This window comes from Heptranchias perlo, chromosome 7, assembly GCF_035084215.1.
Source record: "Heptranchias perlo isolate sHepPer1 chromosome 7, sHepPer1.hap1, whole genome shotgun sequence".
In the NCBI taxonomy this organism is placed as follows: domain Eukaryota; kingdom Metazoa; phylum Chordata; class Chondrichthyes; order Hexanchiformes; family Hexanchidae; genus Heptranchias; species Heptranchias perlo.
This window is the reverse complement of record NC_090331.1, coordinates 5,237,906-5,261,557: the sequence shown is the minus strand read 5'-3', so window position 1 is coordinate 5,261,557 and position 23,652 is coordinate 5,237,906. Positions and strand designations below refer to the sequence as shown.

General features: G+C 46.8%; 1 protein-coding gene across 2 annotated transcripts in view; it reads left to right on the top strand.

The window, feature by feature from the left end:
- Positions 1–23,652, top strand: part of usp37 (ubiquitin specific peptidase 37) — a 59,648-nt gene that overhangs the window by 14,195 nt on the left and 21,801 nt on the right. Inside the window, exons 3-15 of one of the 2 annotated variants that reach the window (XM_067986971.1) lie at positions 2,772–2,931; positions 4,273–4,370; positions 5,253–5,419; positions 6,553–6,630; positions 6,894–6,991; positions 9,209–9,293; positions 11,241–11,402; positions 12,346–12,477; positions 14,346–14,469; positions 16,387–16,592; positions 18,427–18,544; positions 19,369–19,448; positions 20,076–20,240. In XM_067986971.1, coding sequence (XP_067843072.1) covers positions 2,772–2,931; positions 4,273–4,370; positions 5,253–5,419; positions 6,553–6,630; positions 6,894–6,991; positions 9,209–9,293; positions 11,241–11,402; positions 12,346–12,477; positions 14,346–14,469; positions 16,387–16,592; positions 18,427–18,544; positions 19,369–19,448; positions 20,076–20,240 — 1,673 coding nt within the window. The remainder of the gene's footprint in view (positions 1–2,771; positions 2,932–4,272; positions 4,371–5,252; positions 5,420–6,552; positions 6,631–6,893; positions 6,992–9,208; positions 9,294–11,240; positions 11,403–12,345; positions 12,478–14,345; positions 14,470–16,386; positions 16,593–18,426; positions 18,545–19,368; positions 19,449–20,075; positions 20,241–23,652) is intronic. The other variant, XM_067986972.1, reaches the window with a different exon arrangement.

Genomic DNA, 23,652 nt, shown 5'->3' with positions numbered 1-23,652 from the left:
TTAAAAAAAAAGAGGAAACTGACTCTAATTTTATTGGTACAGGGACATGGGATGAGAGTCGAGCAGTTAGCATTATTCTTGGAGGGGGTGCAGCGCAAATTCACTAGAATAATACCCAGGCTAAAAGGGTTAAATTATGAGGACAGATTGCATAGACTGGGCTTGTATTCCCTTGAGTATAGAAGATTAAGGGGCAATCTAATTGAGGTGTTGAAGATGATTAGAGGATTTGATAGTTTCTCTCTCTCTCTACCCTATTTCCTCTGGTTGGGGGGTGGTGGGGGCGGGGAAAAGAGTCCAGAACAAGGGGGCATAACCGTAAAATTAGAGCTTGGCCGTTCACGGGTGATGTCAGGAAGCACTTCTTCACACAAAGGGGAGTGGAAATCTGGAACGCACTTCCCCCAAAAAGTTGTTGAGACTGAGGGTCAACTGAAAACTTCAAAATTGAGATTGATAGATTCTTGTTAGGCAAGGGTGTTAAGGGATATGGAACCAAGGCAGGTAGATGGAGTTACGGTACAGATCAGCCATGATCCAATTGAATGGTGGAACAGGCTCAAGGGGCTGAATAGCCAAGTCTTGTTCCGAAGCCCTCCTTTCCACTGATGCTAAAAGGTAGAGATTTAAAAGTTGATTGTTAGCTACCTCAGTAACTTGTGAGCTGTACAGGTCAGATTGAATCCCTGGTTTATGTTAACTGACCTCACTGGGGATAGCAGCATGGGCACCACAACAACAACTTGCATTTATTTGGCACCTTTAACAGAGTAAAACGCCCCAAGGCGCTTCACAGGAGTGTAATCGGACAAAATTTGACACTGAGCCAGAGAAGGAAATATTAGGACAGGTGATCAAAAGCTTGGTCAAAGAGGGAGGTTTTAAGGAGGAGAGTGAGGTGGAAAGCTTTAGGGAGGGAATTCCAGAGCTCCAGGCCTAGGCAGCTGAAGGCGAAGAAAATTTGGGAGGCACGAGGCATGATTTGAAGGTGCGCAGAGATCTCGGAGGGTTATAGGACTGGAGGAGGTTACTGAGATAGGGAGGAACGAGGGCATGGAGGGATTTGAACACCAGGATGAGGAATTTTAAACTCGAGGTGTTCCTGGACCGGGAGCCAGTGTAGGCCAGCGAGCACAGGGGGTGATGGGTGAACGGGACTTGGTGGGAGTAAGGATATGGGTAGCTTCCTCGTTGGTCCTGGACTAGGAACAGAAGTATCATCCTGGGCTACGGCTCCTTGTGGTTTTCAGTCACCCCTGCTGGAAAGTGCCCATACCCAGACAGTGGGTAAAGACATGACTGGGTTCGGCTGTGAGTGCCCTCCATTGTTCGGTAGTCAGCTGATACTGTCCAGGCGAGGAAGCAAAGAATGTCGACTGGAGTAGGGTACAGGAAGAGATGGCCTCCTGAACCATTTCTCACCAAGTGTCTGGTGTCTGCAGGAAAGGAGGATGGGAGAAAATAGGCCAAGAACTATTCCTTTTACTGAGGGCTAAGCAACTATTCTCTAGAGGGAGCCATCTTGTTGCTTTTTTGGTTGGGTGCTCAATGTTTTCAGTGGCACGGAAACACATACAAATGAGGGATAGCTGACCTCTGACAAACCTGCAGGGGAACTATCTGCAACTCACCTCAAAAAAAGCATTGGAGAATCTTGTGCTGTTTCTGGATAAAGTCAAGTGAGTTTCTTGTCAGTTTCTCAAGTTTTAGACAGAGGAGAAAGCAAATCTGAACCATCCAGTGTCTCTTTAACCTGATGCAGAATTACAATGCTGGAATACGGATTCACCCTTGTGATTCTACCTGTGACTGCGCTCGGCAGCTGATTTAAGGAAGGTGGCAGAGGCCTAGGCACAGGATACCTGACCCCCTTCATTCGGGCCGAAAACTCCACTCAGGCACCTTCGCAGTGTCATCATCACTCGTCCCTACCCCCCTCGCTACAAGTTAATCCTAATTGTATGTGGGCTAGTTGGCCATGGGGGCTTCACTATTATGAAGGGATGTAACAGAGTAGATAGAAACAGACTATTTCCAGTGATCGTCTAGAATGAGGGGACATTGACATAAGATTAAATTTAAGAGATTTAGAATGGAGAGCAGAAGATCCTTTTTTTAAATGCAGCAGGTTGTCAGGCTGTGAATGCTGTGATCGAAGCAGAGACCAGGTCATCATTTAAGAATAGATTAGGTAGGTGGTTGAAAGAAAAGGGAATGAAGGGACATGAGAACAGAACGGGTGGGATTATGACTACACGTGGAGGGTAAATGCCAACACGGACTCGTTGGGCCGAATGGCCTCTTTCTGTGTTGTGATTTCTATATACTTCTGTCCTCGCCCAATATCTACGTGAGTTTGCTGTCAGCAGGGGTCGCTGGATAGTAACCAGGAGTGGGAACCCTGGCTGACTTTCCCTCCTTCATGGGTTAATATTTTGGGTGGTGGACCTGCTGTCTCTCTTTCAGTTTTACAGTCTACCAGTTCAAAGCTGTTTAATTCGAATGATCTTCTAATTCAACATTTTTTTTTAAAAACACTGTAAATTTCCACTTTGCTTATTTCATTTTATTGGATTATTCAAATTTTTAGGTTTAAAAAATTACCCTGAACTATCGGTAGATTGCATCCGTTCGAGATTCCAGTGGATTGCTGAGGCCTTTTCTCCAAGCCTTGTCTGGTCGTGTCTTTCTTCATAGAATTGTATAGCGCAGTCTGGATGTCCGTCTCTGATACAAACTACTTCTTTCCTTTTCCCTTCCCATGTGAGTAGCTGAGCCACAACGTGAAGGCGGTGAAAATTAGCCCCTCGATGAAGCAGCAGAGCCGACTCCTGCTGACGCTGCAGGACAAGAGCAACCTGATTATCGACAAGGCTCCAAGCACTGACGCACAGCTCCTGAAGGAATACCTGGACCACCTGAGTCGTGTGGGTGAGTGCTGTGTTCAAAATGGAACATGCGGTCAGCTGGTGCCCATCAGGACCGCAGTCAGCCAGCGACCGCAGACTGTAGTAACAGTGTGTTACATCGTTAGTCAAAGGGCACTATACATTGGCACGTCCGAATCCAGGGCCAGCGGCTAGATCCCTTAAGGTCATTCTGCAGAAATGTGAATTCTGCTGATTTTAATATTCTGAGGCCTCCAGTAATTTGATGTTTGGCCTTGAGAGTTTTAAACTGACCTTATCCCCCTTTCGCTGGTACCACACAGTATCCTCCGGCGGAGAATGCAGGCAGCTGGCCTGTTTTCAGCCACCTCGTAGTCTGTGAGGATACATAGAATGTACAGCACCGAAACAGGCCATTTGGCCCAACAGGTCCATGCCAGTATTTATGCTCCGCAAGAGCCTCCTCCTGTAGAATAGCCCAGGGTGGGCGCTGTACGTAGTCTTAATGTCACCCCACAAAAGCACGGCTGATATTGTAAACCCAGATTCCACTGGTGAGTGGAACAGCCCGCTGGAGATTCTAGTGGATTGCGGAGGCCTCTTCACTAAGCCTTGACTGAGGGTTTTGCTTCATCGATCATGGTCGTGTCTGTCTTCATAGAATCACACAGCTCTGAAGGAGGCCATTCGGCCCATCGTGTCTGTGCTGGCTCTTTGAAAGAGCTCTCCAATTAGTTCCACAACCCCTGCTCCTTTCCCCATAGTCCTGTAAATTTTTCCTTTTCAAGCATATGTCCAATTCCCCGTTGAAAGTTGCTATTGCATCTGCTTCAGGCAGCGCATTCCAGATCGTGACAACTCGCTGCGTTAAACAATTCTCAACTTCCCTCTGGTTCTTTTGCCAATTATCTTAGATCTGTGTCCTCTGGCTACCGACCTTCCTGCCACCGAGAGCAGTTTCTCCTTATTTACTCTTCGCAAAACCCTTCATGGTTTTGAACACCTATTAAATCTTCCCATAGCCTTCTCTGCTCTAAGGAGAATAATCCCAGCTTCTTTAGTCTCTCCACATAACTGAAGTCCCTCACATATAAATACAAGGAGTCTTACGACACCAGGTTATAGTCCAATAGCTGTTGGACTATAACCTGGTGTTGTAAGACTCTTTACATTTGTCCACCCCAGTCCATCACTGGCATCTCCACATCACATATAAATACAGATGTTATCGTATGAATGTCCTTGTTACATCTCCCTAGAGTTTTTCTCATCACAAACGCACAGATGGTCCAATTCCTCCCCTGTTGCAATACTGTTTGGATCGTTCCAGTCTGCTGTTGCTGTGAAGTTTTGGTTCTGTCTCACGTCCTCTATTCCGTTTCAGGGATGAAGTCGCTCCAAGGATCCAGCTTCGGAGGAATATTGGGAAACCGGGTCATGTCGAAGGAATCTCACCGACAGCTGTCTAATATAGAGAACCAGGTGGGCAATCATCGCCCAGTTTGTATTGTAAAATAGTCAACGTGACTTTCAGATATTCTTCCAGTCTCTGCAGAATGGATTCCCAATCCTGGGAAGTGCCTTGTTGACATTCCATTCACTACACCTTCGGAGATGAAAAGAACACTTCAAAATGGATATAGAGGCACTGGTGAAGGTGCAAAAAGATTTACATGGTCGATACCAGAACTGCGAGGTTGTAGCTTTCAGGAAAGATTGAACAGGCTGGGGCTCTTTTCTCTAGAAAATTATGAAGGCTGAGGGGTGACCTGCTGGAGGTCTTAAAATTATGAAGGGGCTTGATAGGGTAGATGTAGAGAAAATGTTTTCACTTGTGGGGGAGTCCAAAACTAGGGGCCTTAAAAATAAGATAGTCACTAATAAATCCGATAAGTAATTCAGGAGAAACTTCTTTACCCAAAGAGTGGTTAGAATGTGGAACTCGCTACCACAAGAAGTAGTTGAGGCGAATACCATAGATGCATTTAAGGGGAAGCTCGATAAACACGTGAGGGAGAAAGGAATAGAAGGATATGCTGACAGGGTTAGATGAAGTAGGGTGGGAGGAAGCTCCTATACAGCATAAACACCAGCATAGACCAGTTGGGCTGAATGGCCTATTTCTGTGCTGTAAATTCTACTGAAAGCTGTGTATTTTGAAATCTGTTAACCCCCTGTCCAGAAAATTCCTGAAATGCATAGCAGGTCATTCAGCATTTGGGGGAGTGGGGGGAGAGAGAGACACTCACACCTGGGCTAGGAACCTTCATCACAACTGATGACGTTTTCTGGTCGTTCCAGCATTTGCAGCTTTCCCTTTTGCGCTTACATTGCGAGGTTGTGACTCTGAAACGTTTCTTCTAGACGCCAACCAGACGAGATGAGACTCCGACCCGGAAACCGCTGAGCAGAGCGTCCCTGCACCATGGGCCAAAAACTCTGCAAGCGAGCGGTACCCCAGGCAGCCGGATGGGTACAGCACTGACTCCAACCTCTCTCACTCTGTCCAGGACAGTCCTGTCTGAGAACCGGTAGGTCACTGTTAGCATCGGTGCATCTTTACAGAAGCTATATCTTGTGCCAGTTTTATTGTAGCTGTATGTGATTTAACATGGGGGAAGGATAGGTTGCATCTTTAATATAATGAAAGGCGCAAGTAACCTTGAAGTAAGCAAGCTGTTCAACTCGGGCAGTGAGGGTATTACACAAGATGTTTTCCGACAGATCGTTGACATAAAGAATGGTTTTCCATAGAAGGAAGGTGATTCAGGGCCAATTGATGTCTTCGAAAAGAGCTGGATCAATATCTGTTGAGAAGGTTGATCGAAGATTGTACAATTGCTTATTACCCCCTGTCCCTTCCAGGGGAGGTAGAACTAGGAACTTAGTGTTAAATTAGGGACTCGAGGTGGTGGGGAGGGGAAGCTGTTGGGAGTTCATGATAGGGTAACGAGACCTGGACTCTGGATGGAGCGGGACTGAAGGGCTGAATGGTCCAGTCTTACTCTGGGCATTGTTCCTATCCTCGCGCTTGTACCACATTCCATCATTTCTCCTGTGGAAGGAGATGAATTAAGGGTTTAAAATAATCACGGTCCAGTTTGGCTCTTGCCAACTGCATTGTACAACAGTGTAACGAAGCACTCTACATGTCGGATAAATCAATTGGGAGGGTGACCTCACTGCAGTAGAACGGTTTGAAACAACCCCCACCCCAGCTTCTTGCTGATCCTTTTAATCACAGGTTCTAACTTGTTCACCTGTGTTCAACATTGTCTGCAACAGTACATGGGTGGGAAGGTGTTTTGGATCGATTCTAATGAACCCCATTGTCCTACATTGAATGACCATTGGGTTAGCTCAACTGTACACAAATGAAGTTAATTTATGGGATCAGCTGTTCTCCCAGCGCAAGCAATAGGGACTTAGTTGGAATGGGCTGCCTGTCCCAGTGCAGGGAATGGGGAATTATAATGAGGCAGATTTGAATGGAAGAAGAAATAGAGGGTTGGTATTATGGGCGATGGAGTCTATTTGGGTCTTCTACATACACCTGAACATTAGAAGAGTTGGATGGTTAGGTTTTCCTGATTTCTAACTCATTCTCAAATGCTGTGTCATCTTTAACGCTGTAACTAATTCTGTGACTGTCTTGTTATTGAAGGAGTGAGAAAAGAAAGAGGATGCTGACTCCAGACCTGGAACTGACTGGAGATTATCCTAAAGAGAACGACTCCTCTAGGTTAGTATCTGCAGTAACACTGGGTCAGAATCTTAGCGCTGCTGTTTCAAGGGAAGTGGACAGATCCTGTGTCAGAGCCACGAGGTTGTGTGGGGGAGGAGGCGGCATTAGGGGTGGCAGAGGGGGAGATGGCAATGTTCATTGGCAAGAGAGATGGTGTCACTGCAGCGGGGAGAGGATGTGGGGCTGACATTGTGACGTGGGCAGGTAAGATTGTAGAGGAAATGATCCGCTGGTTAGATTTCAACCTATCTTTGTTATAGCAATAACAAGGCTACCGGCGACTCTGCTCGCAAGTTCCTGAACAGCAGCCGGGAAAAGCAACACAACCTCAAGCAAGCGGAAGAGAGCAGGAATTCTGGTAAGTATTTTCTTTCTTTTGAAAGAGATCTTGGAGGTAGGTCCATGAAATCTTCACCCCCAGGATTCCTCCTGCCCCATCACTATTGAGGAACATTCCGTATAGACGTTATCACTGATGTGCAGCACTGACAATCAGTTTGATTTATTCGCAGTGCAATAAAGGCAACTGGAGGTGTCAGTGGTAGCACTCTCGCCTCGGAGTCCGAAGATTGTAGGTTCAAGCCTCGCTCCAGGGCTTGAGCACATAATCTGTCCTGCAGTACTGAGGGAGTGCTGCACTGTCATAGGTGCCGCCTTTCAGATGAGACGTTAAACCGAGGTCCCGTCTGCCCCCTCAGGTGAATGTAAAAGATCCCACTGGCACTATTTTGAAGAGCAGGGGAGTTTTCCTGGTGTACTGGAAAATATATATCCCTCAACCAACATCACGAAAACAGATTATCTCATTGCTGTTTGTGGGACCTTGCTGTGTGCAAATTGGCTCCTATAATTTCCAGTGACTACTTCAAAAGTAATTAGTTGGCTGTAAAGTGCTTTGGGATGTCCTGAGGACATGAAAGGCAATAAATAAATGCAAGCTCTTTCTCAAGTGCAAATCTTGCACTCTTCAGGGGAGAGTTTGTTCTGCTTACAGTACTCGCCCTCTAATTTTAGGAACAGGAGTAGGCCATTCAGCCCCTCGAGCTGTTCCACCATTCAGTGACATCATGGCTGATCTGTGACCTAACTCCATATACCCGCCTTAGCCTCATATCCCTGAATACTTTTGATTAACAAAAATCTGTCGATCTTAGATTTAAATTTAACAATTGAGCTAGCATCAACTGCCGTTTGCAGAAGAGAGTTCCAAACTTCTACCACCCTTTGCGTGTAGAAGTGTTTCCTAACTTCACTCCTGAGAGCCCTGGCTCTAATTTTCAGGTTATGTCCCCTAGTCCTAGACTCCACAACCAGCGGAAATAGTTTCTCTCTATCTACCCTATTGGTTCCCCTTAATCTCTTGCAAACTTCGATCAAACAACCCCTTAATCTTCTAAATTCCAAGGAATACAACCCTAGTTTGTGTAATCTCTCCTTGTAATTTAACCATTGGAGTCCAGGTATCATTCTAGTAAATCTACGCTGCACTCTCTAAGACCAATTCTCTTTTCTGAAAAGAATCTCACGCCCATTGGATAGTTTGTCACCGTACTTTCTCGGACCTGACAATGTCAGTTTGGATCTCTGCTCATACCCAGGGCTGCTATGATATTGTACATGGGAATGTTTGATGTACTGCAGAAAGTCTAGAGGAGTATAGAAAGTGCAAGGGTGAAAGTAAAAGGACAATTAGGAAAGCAAAGAGAGGGCACGGAAAGAATTAAGGAAAACCCGTAGATGTTTTATAAATACATACAGAGCAAGAGGATAACTAAGGAACGAGATGGGGCTATTAGAGACCAAAAAGGTAATCTATGTGTGGAGGTGGAAGATGTGGGTATGGTTCTTAATGAATACTTTGCGTCTGCCTTCACAAAAGAGGGGGACGGTGCAGAGATTATAGTTGAAGAGGAGTGTGAAATATTGGATGGGATAAAGAGGAAGTATTAAGGGGTTTAGCATCTTTGAAAGTAGATAAATCGCCAGGCCCGGTTGAAATGTATTCCAGGCTGTTGAAAAGCAAAGGGCGTGATTGAGAAGTTTGCAGAAGATACAAAAATTGGCCGTGTGGTTGATAGTGATGAGGAAAGCTGTAGACTGCAGGAAGATATCAATGGACTGGTCAGGTGGGCAGAAAAGTGGCAAATGGAATTCAGTCCAGACTGGGTTTACAACTTGGATATGCACCTGAAGTGCAGTAACCTACAAGGCTACGGACCAAGTGCTGGATAGTGGAATTAAGCTGGATAGCTCCTTTTCGGCCGGCATGGACACGATGGGCCGAATGGCCTTCTGTGCCGTAACTTTCTACGATGTGACAGTGTAGAGGGACCTTTACTTTGCATCTAACCCGTCCTGGGTTTGGGTTAGATTCTACAATGCTGTTTTTGAGGCCCCTTGTGAAAGAAGTTCAAGACGTCTGTTTATTTACTTGTGAATACAAGTCCGCATGTGAGATTCCTTTTAATTCTGAGCCCACGGTACCGGGGACTGGGGGATGGAGATATCCAGCTGGGGTACATTGTACCGCTGGCCCCAAACCCAGTGACGATTTAATGTCTCTATCCCTTTGCAGGTACGATGCCGCTGCAGTCTTCTTCCTTTTATGGGAGCAGAGCCTCTTCTAAGGATTACTCCATTGGCAATTCGTTCATGGACAGGTGAGCCTTACTGGAGCTGGGCTGCTAACTTAACCCCATCTTGGTAGCAGGGGAGTCGTTCTCTCCTAGCAGTGTTGTCACTGGACTTATTTAGCCTATCGGTGACTACAAGGAATAGGAGAAGACGCGTTCAGGCCCGTGTGCTATAACGTGATGTGCATCTAATCATCTTAAGTTGCCCATAGTGAGAGACCCGTAAACACCAGTGTCCCACAAAATCCTCATCAGTGAGTTTGAAGGGCTAAAGTATATAATTCAACCGCTGGGTGTTTTTTCTCCAGTTGAAGTGGGCATGGTATAAACACTGTACGGATACAGCAGTGTGGTGGGCATGGTATAAACACTGTATGGATGCAGCAGTGTGGTGGGCATGGTATAAACACCGTACGGATGCAGCAGTGTGGTGGGCATGGTATAAACACTGTATGGATGCAGCAGTGTGGTGGGCATGGTATAAACACCGTACGGATGCAGCAGTGTGGTGGGCATGGTGTAAACACGGTACGGATGCAGCAGTGTGGTGGGCATGGTATAAACACCGTACGGATGCAGCAGTGTGGTGGGCATGGTATAAACACCGTACGGATACAGCAGTGTGGTGGGCATGGTGTAAACACCGTACGGATGCAGCAGTGTGGTGGGCATGGTGTAAACACGGTACGGATGCAGCAGTGTGGTGGGCATGGTGTAAACACCGTACGGATGTAGCAGTGTGGTGGGCATGGTGTAAACACCGTACGGATGTAGCAGTGTGGTGGGCATGGTGTAAACACCGTACGGATGTAGCAGTGTGGTGGGCATGGTGTAAACACCGTATGGATGTAGCAGTGTGGTGGGCATGGTATAAACACAGTACGGATACAGCAGTGTGGTGGCTATGATACTGGGCCAAATCCCACCACGGCAAGTTATGAAATTGAATTCGTTAAATCTGGTAACTTGCGGGCGAGCACCAGGAAAAATGACCACGAAAGCTGCTGGATGGTTGTAAAAACCCAGCTGGTTCGCTAATGTCGTTCAGGGAGGGGAAACTGCCATCCTTACCCGGTCTGGCCTACACATGACGGTAGCTTCACACTATGCAGTTATTAATGGTCACTGGTTTGCAAGGCTACATCATTCAGTTGTCAGGGCAACTAGAGAAATGCGATAAATGCTGGCCTTGCCAGTGTCACGTACTGAGGGGAGAAGAAATGATAAAATCGCTCACTGTTATACAGATGGGGGAGAGGCTGACTGCTGCCGCACCTGGAGCCTGATCTATATGCCAGGCAACGTGATGGCTCCTTTATCAAAAAATGATAGTTGGTATTTTCTCCTGAAGGCACTGACTCGCAGGGGTGCATCTCCGTGTTTGCGAGCTAACCACTGAATCCGAGCAGCAGGTGTCACCGCGTCATTCGACTGGCAGGCAGCACCATCCTGTCTCCATGCGCACATCTCCAGCAGGAGTCATTGGGTGGAATTGAGAGCGGGTCCAGGAGCACTGGCTGATGGGGGGAAAAAATGAAGAACTTTTCACGACCTCAGGACGTCGCAAAGCGCTCTACAGCCAATGAAGCACTTTTTGAAGTGTAGTCATTGTTAAATTTTATTTTTATGTAGTAGACATAGAGAAAATGTTTCCACTACCAGGGGTCATAAATATAAGGTAATAAATCCAAGAGGGAATTCAGGAGAAACTTCTTTACCCAGAGAGTGGTGAGAATGTGGAACTCGCTCCCACAAGGAGTAGTTGAGGCGACTAACAGTGATGCATTTAAGGGGAAGCTGGATAAACAGGAGGGAGAAAGGAATAAAAGGATATGTTGATAGTTAGATGAAGTAGGGAGGTAGGAGGCTTGTGTGGAGCATAAACACTGGTAGGGACCAGTTGGGCTGAATGGCCTGGTTCTGTGCTGTAAATTCCGTATAATTCTATGTGTTTATTTCTCTCACTTTTGGTAGGTCCGGCCCCTTGGGCCAGGCTCCGTCGGCTAAAAGGACCCTGGGGTTTTTACCTCAGCCCACACCCCAGTCTGTGAAGAAACTGCGCCTGAATCAGGATTACACGGGATGGAACAGACCACGGTTGCCCCATGCCACCCAGCTCCCACAGCAGCTGCAGGGGTAAGAAAGCAGCCGGGTAAACGCGAGGGTCAAGTGCAACCTCGGGCTGGCGTTTTGTACCAGGACAGTTTTGGTGCCTCTCACTGTGGGCAGCGTCCGGCTGTTGGCAGGGTGAGCTCTTGGAGCAACTAAAATCAAACGGCTGAAACACAGAACCGTTCAGCCCCTCAGTCCTCTTCCTTTGTGCCCAATCTCCCCGACCGTGATTCTAACAAATTGATTGAAACTCCTAAAGGAAAGTTCTGTCAAATTTCTTCCAGGCCCCCTCTCTGGGATATCTGTCTAACCTCGCACCCTGTGTTCTCGCTAGATCACGAGATACAGGTGAGGGGGGGCCATCCAGGGAAATCCCCAGCTCCATCACAATATCATAGTAGGTACAGCACAAGAGGAGGCTATTCGGCCCATCATGTCTGTGCCAGCTCTTTGAAAGCTATCCAATTAGTCCCACTCCCCAACTCTTTCCCCATAGCCCTATAATTTTTTTTTCCCTTTTTCCTTTTGAAAGTTATCCATTTGTTCTTTAAATGGTTGCGGGATTGCTGCCTCCGTTCAACAGGTGTGAAGAAGGAACGCTCGGCACCTTCGTAATCATGACATTTCCCCGGTCCCAAGAGCTCAGGAACCAAGGGCTCCTCTGAGAACGCAGTGGTCTGTTGGACTCTGTCCCTTTCTGGGCCAGGTTTTTATCCAGCCCTTGTATAGACGTTCCTCGTCGGAGTATTGACTACTTAAGCTAAACATTGCACGTGCTCAGTATGGCTGGGGCAAATCTTCCTGGTCTCACTGGGGCTTTTTCATTTTACGTTTGTGTCCCTTTTTTTCGCACTCTAACAGTGGAAATTAGTTGAGCCAACACTGGAGTATGATTTTTCTCATCTTGCTGTTATACAGCGGTCCCTGATCGCCTGCTTAATAAGAGTTTGTTTGCTTTGAACGGCAGTTTTTCTAACCTCGGGAATACCTGTTACATGAACGCCATCCTGCAGTCCCTGTTTTCTCTTCAATCTTTGGCTGTTGATCTGTTGAAGCAAGGCATCCCATGGAAGAAAATACCAGCCAATGCTCTGCTCAAGTAAGTCTCGATATTATGATGTGACATTACATCTTTACACAGTCTGAAAACCTGTTTTTAGTCAAGTTATTTGAACAGTTTTTTTTTAATATATAGTGCTTGCAGTATCAAGAAGCACAGATCACTATGGGACAGTAAATTACAATACTGATCCCAAACAATGTGCAGTAGGGATTGAATGGGGACTTATGTACTCCAAATAAAAGAGAAATAGTTAGTTTCTGTGGTTGAGGACTGGGGGAAGAGAAGGGAGTGTGCCTGACAAAACTGATTGAATTTTTTTGAAGAGGTGACTAAAGTAGTGGACAGGGGAATGTCAATGGATGTTAATTTATATGGACTTCCAGAAGGCATTTGATAAGGTCCCACATAAGAGACTGTTAGCTAAGATAGAAGCCCATGGAATCGAGGGAAAAGTACGGACTCAGTTAGGAAGTTGGCTGAGCGAAAGGCGACAGAGAGTAGGGAAAATGGGTAGGTACTCACATTGGCAGGATGTGACTAGTGGAGTCCCGCAGGGATCTGTCTTGGGGCCTCAATTATTCACAATATTTATTAACGACTTAGATGAAGGCGCAGAAAGTCTCATATCTAAGTTTGCCGATGACACACAGATTGGTGGCATTGTAAGCAGTGTAGATGAAAACATAAAATTACAAAGCGATATTGATAGATTAGGTGAATGGGCAAAACTGTGGCAAATGGAATTCAATGTAAGCAAATGTGAGGTCATCCACTTTGAATCAAAAAAGGATAGAACAGGGTACTTTCTAAATGGTAAAAAGTTAAAAACAGTGGATGTCCAAAGGGACTTAGTGGTTCAGGTACATAGATCATTGAAGTGTCATGAACAGGTGCAGAAAATAATCAAGAAGGCAAATGGAATGCTGGCCTTTATATCTAAAGGACTAGAGTACAAGGGGGCAGAAGTTATGCTGCAGCTATACAAAACCCTGGTTAGACCGCACCTGGAGTACTGTGAGCAGTTCTGGGCACCGCACCTTCGGAAGGACATATTGGCCTTGGAGGGAGTGCAACGTAGGTTTACTAGTATGATACCCGGACTTCAAGGGTTAAGTTACGAGGAGAGATTACACAAATTGGGGTTGTATTCTCTGGAGTTTCGAAGGTTAAGGGGTGATCTGATCGAAGTTTATAAGATATTATGGGGAACAGATAGGGTGGATGGAGACAAACTATTTCCACTGGATGGGGATTTTAGGAGTAGGGGGCACAGTCTAAAAATTAGAGCCAGACCTTTCAGGAGTGAGATTAGAAAACATTTTTACACGCAAAGGGTTGTAGAAATTTGGAACTCTCTTCCGCAAACGGCAATGATACTAGCTCAATTGCTAAATTTAAATGTGAGATAGATAGCTTTTTGGCAACCAAAGGTATTAAGGGATATGGGCCAAAGGCGTATATGGAGTTAGATCACAGATCAACCATGATCTTATCAAATGGCGGAGCAGGCACGAGGGGCTGAATGGCCTACTCCTGTTCCTATTATTATATAGAGGATATATGCCAGGGGCCTCGTTCCTATGTCTGGGGCTGGGGGCATGTTCCCTGCTCGTGGGGCTGGGGTGCTTTCTTCATTTGCCTCTCTTGGAGCTCAGGCTTGTGATTTACAGACACCTGATTGTTGATGTGCAGTTTTTATTTTGTCTACGAGACACTCTCTTATGCTGTGATTAAACAAAAGTATACTGCAATAACAGTTCATAAAATGCAGGAAGCCTTCCTGGAAAGAGGTGCTCTCGTATTCTATTTGCCTTGTTCTTCGGGCGAGTGAGGGTGTAGTTGCCCCTTGAAGGGTGTAGAATGGGTAGTGTCGCTTCTGACCCTCTTGTGTTGACCATTGACAGGCGCTTTGCCCATCTTCTGGCCAAGAAGGATAATTGCAGCCCCGAGGTGAAAAAGGAGCTGCTCAAGAGGGTGAAGAATTCCATCTCGGCCACTGCGGAGAGGTTCTCCGGATACGTGCAGAACGTAAGGATCATGACTAGCTGGTGGGGGGATCTGTTAAACCCGTGGCCCTGCTTTCCTTTGTCACTGGGAATCCCCGGGTGAAGGGCCAAAGGCCCCTCACGCGGAACATGGAGGTTAAGAAGCAAAGACTGAAGTAATCCGAGTGGTTGGTTGACGCCAAGCTAAGATTGTAAGAAAAGGGCAGTGGGGATTTCCCCAGGAAGAATCATTTAGCAGGAGTCGCATAAGAGGAGGGCAAAGCATTTTGGGATCCAGTATACGATTAATTTGAGACATGACGTGTGGTGAGCGTAACATGCTCGGGAAGACTTTGGACCTGTGGTTCCCAAAGCTCTCCACAGGGGGTTTCCTCACCTCATGTTAGGTCTGTTGTAGACTAATCGGTAGAGATTGATGGCTGTGATTATCATGGGATGACCAGGATGGCAAGAAATAACGACGTGCATTTATATAGTGCCTTTCACAACCTCAGGACTTCCCAAAGCGCTTTACAGCCCGTGGAGTAATTTTTTGAAGTGTAGTCACTGTTGTAATGTAGGAAACGCGGCAGCCAATTTGAGCACAGCAAGATCCCACAAACAGCAATGTGATAATAAGCAGGTAATTTGTTTGTGATGCTAGAGGGCTAAGTATTAGCCCAGGGCACCGGGGAGAACTCCCCTGCTCTTCGCAATAGTGCTGTGGGATCATTTACGTCCACCTGAGAGGGCAGTTCAACGTCTCATCCGAAAGGCGGCACCTCTGACTCAGGAGTGTCAGCCTGGATTTTGAAGCCCTTGGTCTTTTTTAGTCTAGCGATTCCTATGTTCCTAAAGCAAACGGGGAAGAAATTGGGAGAGTGAGCTGAGGAGTTGAAAGGGTGATGGGGTTGCAGGAAAGGTGAAATGCAGCTGAAGAAAGTGAGACAAATGGGAGAGTGAATTGGCCTCCAGCAACAGCTCACAGATCAGATAGTGAACATGCAATTCAGGCATCTGTTAACTAACTTTTTGTGCCACTGTACCCTTAAAAAGTTTGAATAAATGCAAGTTGTTGAATGCCTTAGAGCCTGTTGAGTAGATCAGGATGCTGCATTAGTTCTTCTCTGCCACGAGGGGGAGTTGTGCCCTGTACATGCCCGATGTTGACTGTAATTGGCACCATTCAGTCCTGGATCAGCGTGGCACCGCATGCAGTAACTTTTCTGATCTAACTCTTAAATGGGAAGCAACAAGAAAAGCACAACATTAAAGCTTAATCACAGCCAGTGAGCATCTTGAGTGTAAATTACCAGCATAAAAAAAGCATACAGGGTCCTTGGCATTATAAACAGAGGCATAAAGTACAAAAGCAAGGAAGTTATGCTAAACCTTTAGAAAACACTCCAGATCAGCTGGAGTATTGTGTCCAATTCTGGGCACTACACTTTAGGAAGGATGTCAAGGCCCTATAGAGGGTGCAGAGGAGATTTACCAGAATGACACCAGGGATGAGGGACTTCAGTTCTGTGGATAGACTGGAGAAGCTGGGGTAGTTCTCCTTAGAGCAGAGAAGGTTAAGGGGAGATTTAATAGAGGTATTCAAAAGGGTATGAAGGGTTTTGATAGAGTAAATAAGGAGAAACTGTTTCCGGTGGCAGAAGGGTCGGTAACCAGAGGATACAGATTTAAGATAATTGGCAAAAGAACCAGAGGGGGTGATGAGAATTTTTTCTACTTGGCGTGTTCCGAAGAATACAAAGTATAGTCCAGACTTCGGGAAAAAGAAGGGAGAAAACAGCATGGTGCAGGAATGTGCATTGAGTCGGTCTCTGATTTAAATTCTGCTGAAAGGCTGAACACCCAAGATGTTAATAACTCATCTTTTCTCTTCATGGATACTATGTCTTTATTTCTGACCGTGAGCTGTTTTCTGACCTTGGTCGGTTGCTCTCTGCAGGATGCCCACGAGTTCCTGAGCCAGTGCCTGGACCAGCTGAAGGAAGACATGGAGAAGCTGAACAAGACGTGGAAGAACGAGCCGTTGGCGGACGAGGACAGTCCGGCCGGGCGAGCGTGCCACGACGCTGGTGCTGCCAGGGTCTACACCTGCCCCATTGTCTCCAACGTGGAGTTCGAGGTCCTACACACCATCGGGTGTAAAACGTACGTAGATGGCGAAACTGAGACTGCGTGGAGAGGGTCTGTACGCCACTGGCTGCATTCTTCGTGCTGGTTGGCAAACCTGCATTTTCTATGATATTTGCTGGTCGTCACGCAGATAATTACCAATCCCTTTAACCAAAAAACCGTCACGGTAATAAATGTGTCGGTCTGAGCCTAGTCTCGGGGGAGGGGGGGCACAAGCTGACCTGGGGTGGGTGGGTTGGGGGGGGGGGGGGGCATGAGCTAACTTGGGTGGGGGGGCATGAGCTGACCTGGGCACTCCTGGGCCATGGAGGGGAAATATCCGGCAGGGCTCCCGCTTCTGTTCACTGCCCAGTGACCCCTGTTAGACAGTGGACATCCAGATGGGGACAGGACTGTGCTCACCTCTGATGCCTCTCTCATTCTATGGAACAGGCTCCCGAGGGATTTGGAGGGAGCAGTTAGTATTGACTCGTGTGCAAATTAGTGAGATTTCTTTCAGAAAAAAACATTTTGGGATCCAGTATATGAATAATTTGAGACCTGACGTGTGGAGAGTGTAACAGGCTCGGGAGGAACAGGTGACTTTGTGCCTGTGGTTCCCAAAGCTCTCCACCACTGGGGGTTTTCCTCGCCTCATGTCTGGGTCTGTTGGAGACTAATTGGTATTGATTGCTATGATTAGTCAATAACTCCATTATCATTGTATCATGTGATGGTAGATTGCCAACTAGGTAGAGCTTGGTCTTTTTTCATCTAGCAGTTCCTACGTTCCTGTTCTTCCCACCCCATGTTTGAAGACCCTGCTTGACACTCCCTGTTTAGAACCTCACACAGAAATGGCCACTTGGGTGATGTACTGGAGGACTGCTGTCACCCATGGAACCAAACCCCAGCAAGGGGTTGGTGGGATCAGGAGAGGAACGTACAGGACCAGACAAGACCCTGCAGTACATCTGGCAGGTTCCAAAAATGAATCCCCCCTTGATCGCCCACTGTGTCCAACATCTGTCCAGTTCGCCCTTGAATGTCTGTGCGCTATGGGCCTCCACGGTCAGTCCATTCTGCAATTTCCCTGCCGCTCTGCATAAAAGTAGCTAAATCCCTCTTCTGAGCTTGAGCCTGTGGCTCCACTTCCTGGAGTTTGTAGCAACCTCGATTCAACTGATCTGTTCCCATAAGAATCTTGAATAATATAATATCTCCCCTGAGGCTTCTCTTCAGAGTGACTGGTCACAAGCTCCTCAACCTCCTTGTAGCTCAAATATCAGATTGGTTGCCCTTTTCTGCACCGTGTCCAGTTCCTGGTTGCTGTAGGACAGTCTCCAGTTGAGGGGTGTACCAGTGCGCTGTACAGGTGCCAGAGGGGAGAAAGTACGTGCACTTTCTCAGGTCCTGCTGACCCCCTCATCTCCCATGGGTACCAAGCACCATCCTGTGCAGCTCACAGTGAGACCCGTCGCTCTCCTCCTTGCTGCCGCTCGAGCCATGTGACTAGGAAGGAGCCGGGCAGTGCGACCCAATCCTGTCCATTGGACGATGCTTGGTACCTGGGGGAGGTGAGGGGGTCAGCAGGAAGTGTGTACGTTTCTCCCCTCCTGCATCGGTGCAAGGCACTGGTACATCCACACCTGGAGTGCTGCGTGCAAACCTATTTGCCGTCAAGAACTGTATAACCGTGTAGGAATGTTGCGTATCTTCAAGTACAGTGTAACCTGCAAAGTAGCTCGTACTCTTCTGTATGTGACCAGCTAAAGTTGACGTGTGTGTGGCAGCCCACTGAAGGAAGGGGCTGGGACTGGCACAGCACAGTATTGTTTCACTTGGTAACACGAGATTCTGTTTGTCACAGGTGTTGTGAAACTGTTACAAAACGAGAACAATTCAACGACCTTTCCATCGACCTTCCGAGGCGGAAGAAGCTGATACCGCCGAGGTCTATCCAGGACTCGCTCGATCTCTTCTTCAGGGTGTGTTTTCTTGGCTTTTCTCTCTGCTGTTATCTGTTTGAGTGCTGGAACTTGAGCTGTAAAGGAGAAGAGAAGACGGGGAAGCAGGAAATAGTGTTGTCAGCTATGGCTCAGTGGGTAGCGCACTCGCCTCTGAGTCAGAAGGTCGTGTGTTCAAGTCCCACTCCAGAGGCTTGAGCCCATAATCCAGGGCATTAAACTGAGGGAGTGCTGCCCTGTCGGAGGTGCTGTCTTTCAGATGAGATGTTAAACTGAGGCCCCGTCTGCCCTCTCAGGTGGAAGTAAAAGATCCCATGGCCACTATTTCCCCGATGTCCCGGCCAGTGACTACACTTCATTGATTGTAAAGCGCTTTGGGACATCTTGAGATCTTGTAAGGTACTATAGAAATGCAAGTTCTTTCTTTGGGTGACGCCAAGCTTGCCTGTTAAAGACCTGTCCTTTGCAGGAGGCAAGACGGAGGGAGGAGTTCCAAAGATCCTGGAAGAAAGAAAACAAGCCAGGCTTCCCACCGACACCATAGGCCCGTCTGCTTTGCAACTGGCTGCTGGTGTGTGGAGCTTTGGATTTGAGTGCATTTACTTGCAGTCTTGTCTTCATCCAAGGACTTCTTGTTGCAGTGAGACAAAGCCTCGTCAGCAGTGGGAGGTGAAGGAGATTGTGGGATATCATAGGACTACTGTGAGGTTATAAAAGTCCTAACAGGAAGCTTCCCCTCTATCCTTCCCCGTTTGGGTGACAGTCTATTCATTGGTACTTGAATGAGCTGCTTTCAGGAGGTAGGCAATCGGATATTGCTGATCGTTTTATCTCCTTTGCCTCAGGCTGAAGAAATTGAATACTCCTGCGAGAAGTGTAATGGGAAAAGTGCAGTTGTGACCCACAAGTTCAGCAGGCTGCCCAGGTCAGTACCCGAGCATAGGAAGTGGGTGGGAAGTGATAGACGGGTGAGGCAGAAGACTGGGCCCCCTTCACACCCCATCAACCTGGCATCAAATCCACTGCAGAAATGGGAGGTGAATTTTCTTCTCTCTCATGGCTACAAGTCAAATAAATTTGGGACCAGTCTCAACTCCGTTCTGAGTGGGGTAGGTCCATAAGACAACTGTCTGAAACACTGCAGTCGATGGCCGGGAGGTGTCACAGGTGCAGTTGGACTTTGAGGCTTCATTCTGTATCTAACCTGTGCTGTAACTGCCCTGGGAGTGTTTGATGGGACAGTGTAGAGGGAGCTTTACTCTGTATCTAACCCGTGCTGTACCTGCCCTGGGAGTGTTTGATGGGACAGTGTAGAGGGAGCTTTACTCTGTATCTAACCCGTGCTGTACCTGCCCTGGGAGTGTTTGATGGGACAGTGTAGAGGTGAGCTTTACTCTGCAACCCGTGCTGTACCTGCCTTGGGAGTGAGGTTGACACCAGATGCAAAAGCGGGGAATGTTAAACCTGTGCCTGACCCTGCCTCGAGCACACATACTGATGGTCGGACCTGCTTTGCATGCAATGACTGACTGTGACTGACTTCTTCTTCCAGGGTTCTCATACTCCATTTGAAAAGGTACAGTTTTAATGTGCAGCTGTCTCTGAATAACAAGGTTGGTCAGCAGGTGATCATCCCAAAGTACCTGACCCTCTCGGCTCACTGCACGGAGAGTACACGGCCTCCTCTCACACTAGCCTGGAACCCACAAGTTGCAATGTAAGTGAAGGAAGGGTACAGTATAAGATACGAGTGGTGACGGTTCTGGCGGGATTACTGGTGCGGATCGAGGGAGATTCGGATCCATGCAGGGATGTAGCTGGAATAGCCATGAGGCTGAAGTGCAAATGTGGCTTGTACACCTTGAACTGGCGTTGCAGAATAATCTAGACGATCCTGCCGTTCCCGGTGGTTTGCTGCTAACCTTATTCACAGGCTAGCGGCTAAATTCCTAGGTGACAGTCGTGGCTCAATGGGTAGCACTCTGAGGTGGATGTAAAAGATCCCATGGCTCTATTCGAAGAAGAGCAGGGGAGTTCTCCCTGGTGTCCTGGGCCAATATTTACTCAACAACATCACTTTTTTTAAAAAAAGAACAAATTATCTAGTCGTAATCTCATTGCTATTTGTGGGTCCTTGCTGTGCGCAAATTGGCTGCCGCATTTCCCAACATTACAACAGTGAGTACAGTTCAAAAGTACTTTATTGGTTGTAAAGCGCATTGGAATGTCCTGAGGTTGAGAAAGGCGCTATATAAATGCAAGTTTGTTCTTTCTTAAAAGCAGCTCTGAATTAGGGCAAATGGTTAGACATATCAGCTCGGGGTTCAGGGCAATGGTCGGTGTCTGTGCTTCTCGTCCCCAGCTCACGCACAGACGTGTGTTCTTCCTGATCACTTTACATTTCACTTGTGCTTCTGTTGGGAGATTTCAACAGTGGGCAGTGGTGGTGTAGGTTAGATTGCAGTCAGATAGATTTCATGGGGTACGCTCAGATTTGGAAATTTGAAAGCGGCAAGATGGTTGTACAGATAGAGAAGGTAGGCAGGATCAGGCACTGTGCAATGGTCTCCACTGTCAAATAGCCCACTAACAACACCTTTAACGTTGTAAAACATCCCAAGGCGCTTCACAGGAACGTTATCAAACAAAAATTGACACCGAGCCACATGATGTTAGAGAGGTAACCAAAAATTTGTTCAAACATGTAGGATTTAAAGCTCGTCTTAGAGGAGAGAGAGGTGGAGTGTCTGAGGGGTTTAGGGAGGGAATTCCAGAGCTTGGGGCCTAGGCAGCTAAAGACACGGCTGCCAATGGTGGGGCGAAAAAAACCGGGGCTGTGAAAGAGGCCAGAATTGGAGGAGTGCAGAGATCTGATGGTTGTAGGGCTAGAGGAGATTACAGAGATAGGGAGGGGCGAGGCCATGGAGGAATTTGAAAACAAGGACGTGAATTTTAAAATCGAGGCATCCCCGGACCAGGAGCCAGGGTAGGTCAGCGAGCACAGGGGGTGATGGGTGAACGGGACTTGGTGCAAGTTAGCATGTGGGCAGCAGAGTTTTGGATGGGCTCAAGTTTACGGAGGTTGGAAGATGCGACACTGGCCAGGAGACCATTGGAATAGTCCAGTCTGACGGCTAATGGGTCCCTTGTTAGATTGAACCCCCTGTTCAGAATCCTGAATGTGTTCTGCTGTCGACTTGTTGCTGCTCTGTCTTTTTTTCCCCTTTTAACAGTATTACTCCGCTCCCTACCCGAAGTGCTGGCCCTTGCTGGGGTCAGATTCCACGGGTGACCGCACTCGCCCGCCCCCCTCCCCTTACCCCATTCTGTGTGTCAGCCCAGAGTGTATCTATTATAGGAGGTCATCGCAGCCCAGCCTGATGTCCCCATACTTGCATTTTTTAGCACAGCCACTAGATCATAGAAACATGCAGCTCAGTAGGAGGCCATTCAGCCCGTCATGCCCATGCTGGTTCTTTGAAAGAGCTATCCCATTAGTCCCACTCCCCTGCTCTTTCCCCATAGCCCTGTAAATTTTTTTCCCTTCAAGTATTTATCCAATTCCTTTTTGAAAGTTACTATTGAATCTGTTTCCACCGCCCTTTCAGGCAGCGCGTTCCAGATTATCGCGTAAGGCGATTAACCCAGCATCAAAGCTGTGGCAGGGGGTTGGGAACCTGAGCAGGGAGACAGAGGAAAGCATGTCAGGAAGGGACAGAAGGTATGGAGTAAAAGGTAAAGTGTTAAAAAAGGAAAAAGCAGGAACTAAGTGTCACAAAACATATTTGAAAGTTCTTTATCTGAATGCACGTAGCATTCGTAACAAACTGGATGAGTTAACGGCACAAATAACTACGTATGGGTATGATCTTGTGGCCATTACAGAAACATGGCTGCAGAGTGACAACGACTGGGAATTAAATATGCCAGGCTATTTAACAATCAGGAAGGACAGACAGGAAGGAAGGGGAGGTGGGGTGGCTATGTTAATAAAGGAAGGAATCACTGTAATACAGAGAAATGATATTGGGACAAAGGATCAGGATAATGAAACAGTTTGGGTAGAGATAAGGAATAATAAGGGGAAAAAACACTCGTGGGCGTAGTATATCGGCCTCCTAATAGTTGCAACTCTGCTGGAAGAAGTATTAATCAGGAAATAGTCGGGGCATGTAATAAGGGAACAGCTATAATTATGGGGGATTTAACTATCATTAACTGGACAAATCAAATTGGGCAGGGCAGCCTTGAGGAAGAGTTTATTGAGTGTGTTAGGGATGGATTTCTTGAGCAGTATGATCCTACAAGGGGGCAAGCAACCTTGGACCTGGTCCTGTGTAATGAGCCAGGATTAATTAATTAATGTCCTAGTTAAGGATCCCCTTGGAATGAGTGACCATAACATGGTTGAATTCCATATCCAATTAGAGGGTGAGAAGGTTGGTTCTCAAACAAGCGTACTGAGCTTGAATAAAGGAGACTATGATGGTATGAGAGCGGAATTGATTAAAGTGGACTGGGAAAATAGATTAAAGGGTAAGACGGTACATGATCAGTGGTGTTCATTTAGGGAGTTATTTTACAACTTTCAAAAAAAAAATATTCCACTGAGGAAAAAAGGGTGTAAAAGAAATGACAGCCATCCGTGGCTAAGTAAAGAAATTAAGGATAGTATCCGACTAAAAACAAGGACATATAAGGTAGCCAAATTTAGTGGGAGGATAGAAGATTGGGAAGTCTTCAAAAGACAGCAAAAAGTAACGAAAGGATTGGTTAAGAAAGGGAAGATAGATTATGAAAATAAATTAGCAAAAAATATAAAAACAGATAGCAAGAGTTTCTATAGTTATATAAAAAGATAAAGGGTGGCTAAGGCAAACGTAGATCCCTTAGAGGATGAGACCGGGAAATTAATGGTGGGAAACATGGAGATGGCAAAAATGCTGAACAAATATTTTGTTTCAGTCTTTACGGTAGAGGACACTAAAATATCCCAACACTGGACAAACAGGGGGCTCTAGGGGGGGAGGAGCTAAATACGATTAAAATCACTAAGGAATTGGTACTCAGTAAATTAATGGGACTCAAGGCAGATAAATCCCTTGGACCTGATGGCTTACATCCTAGGG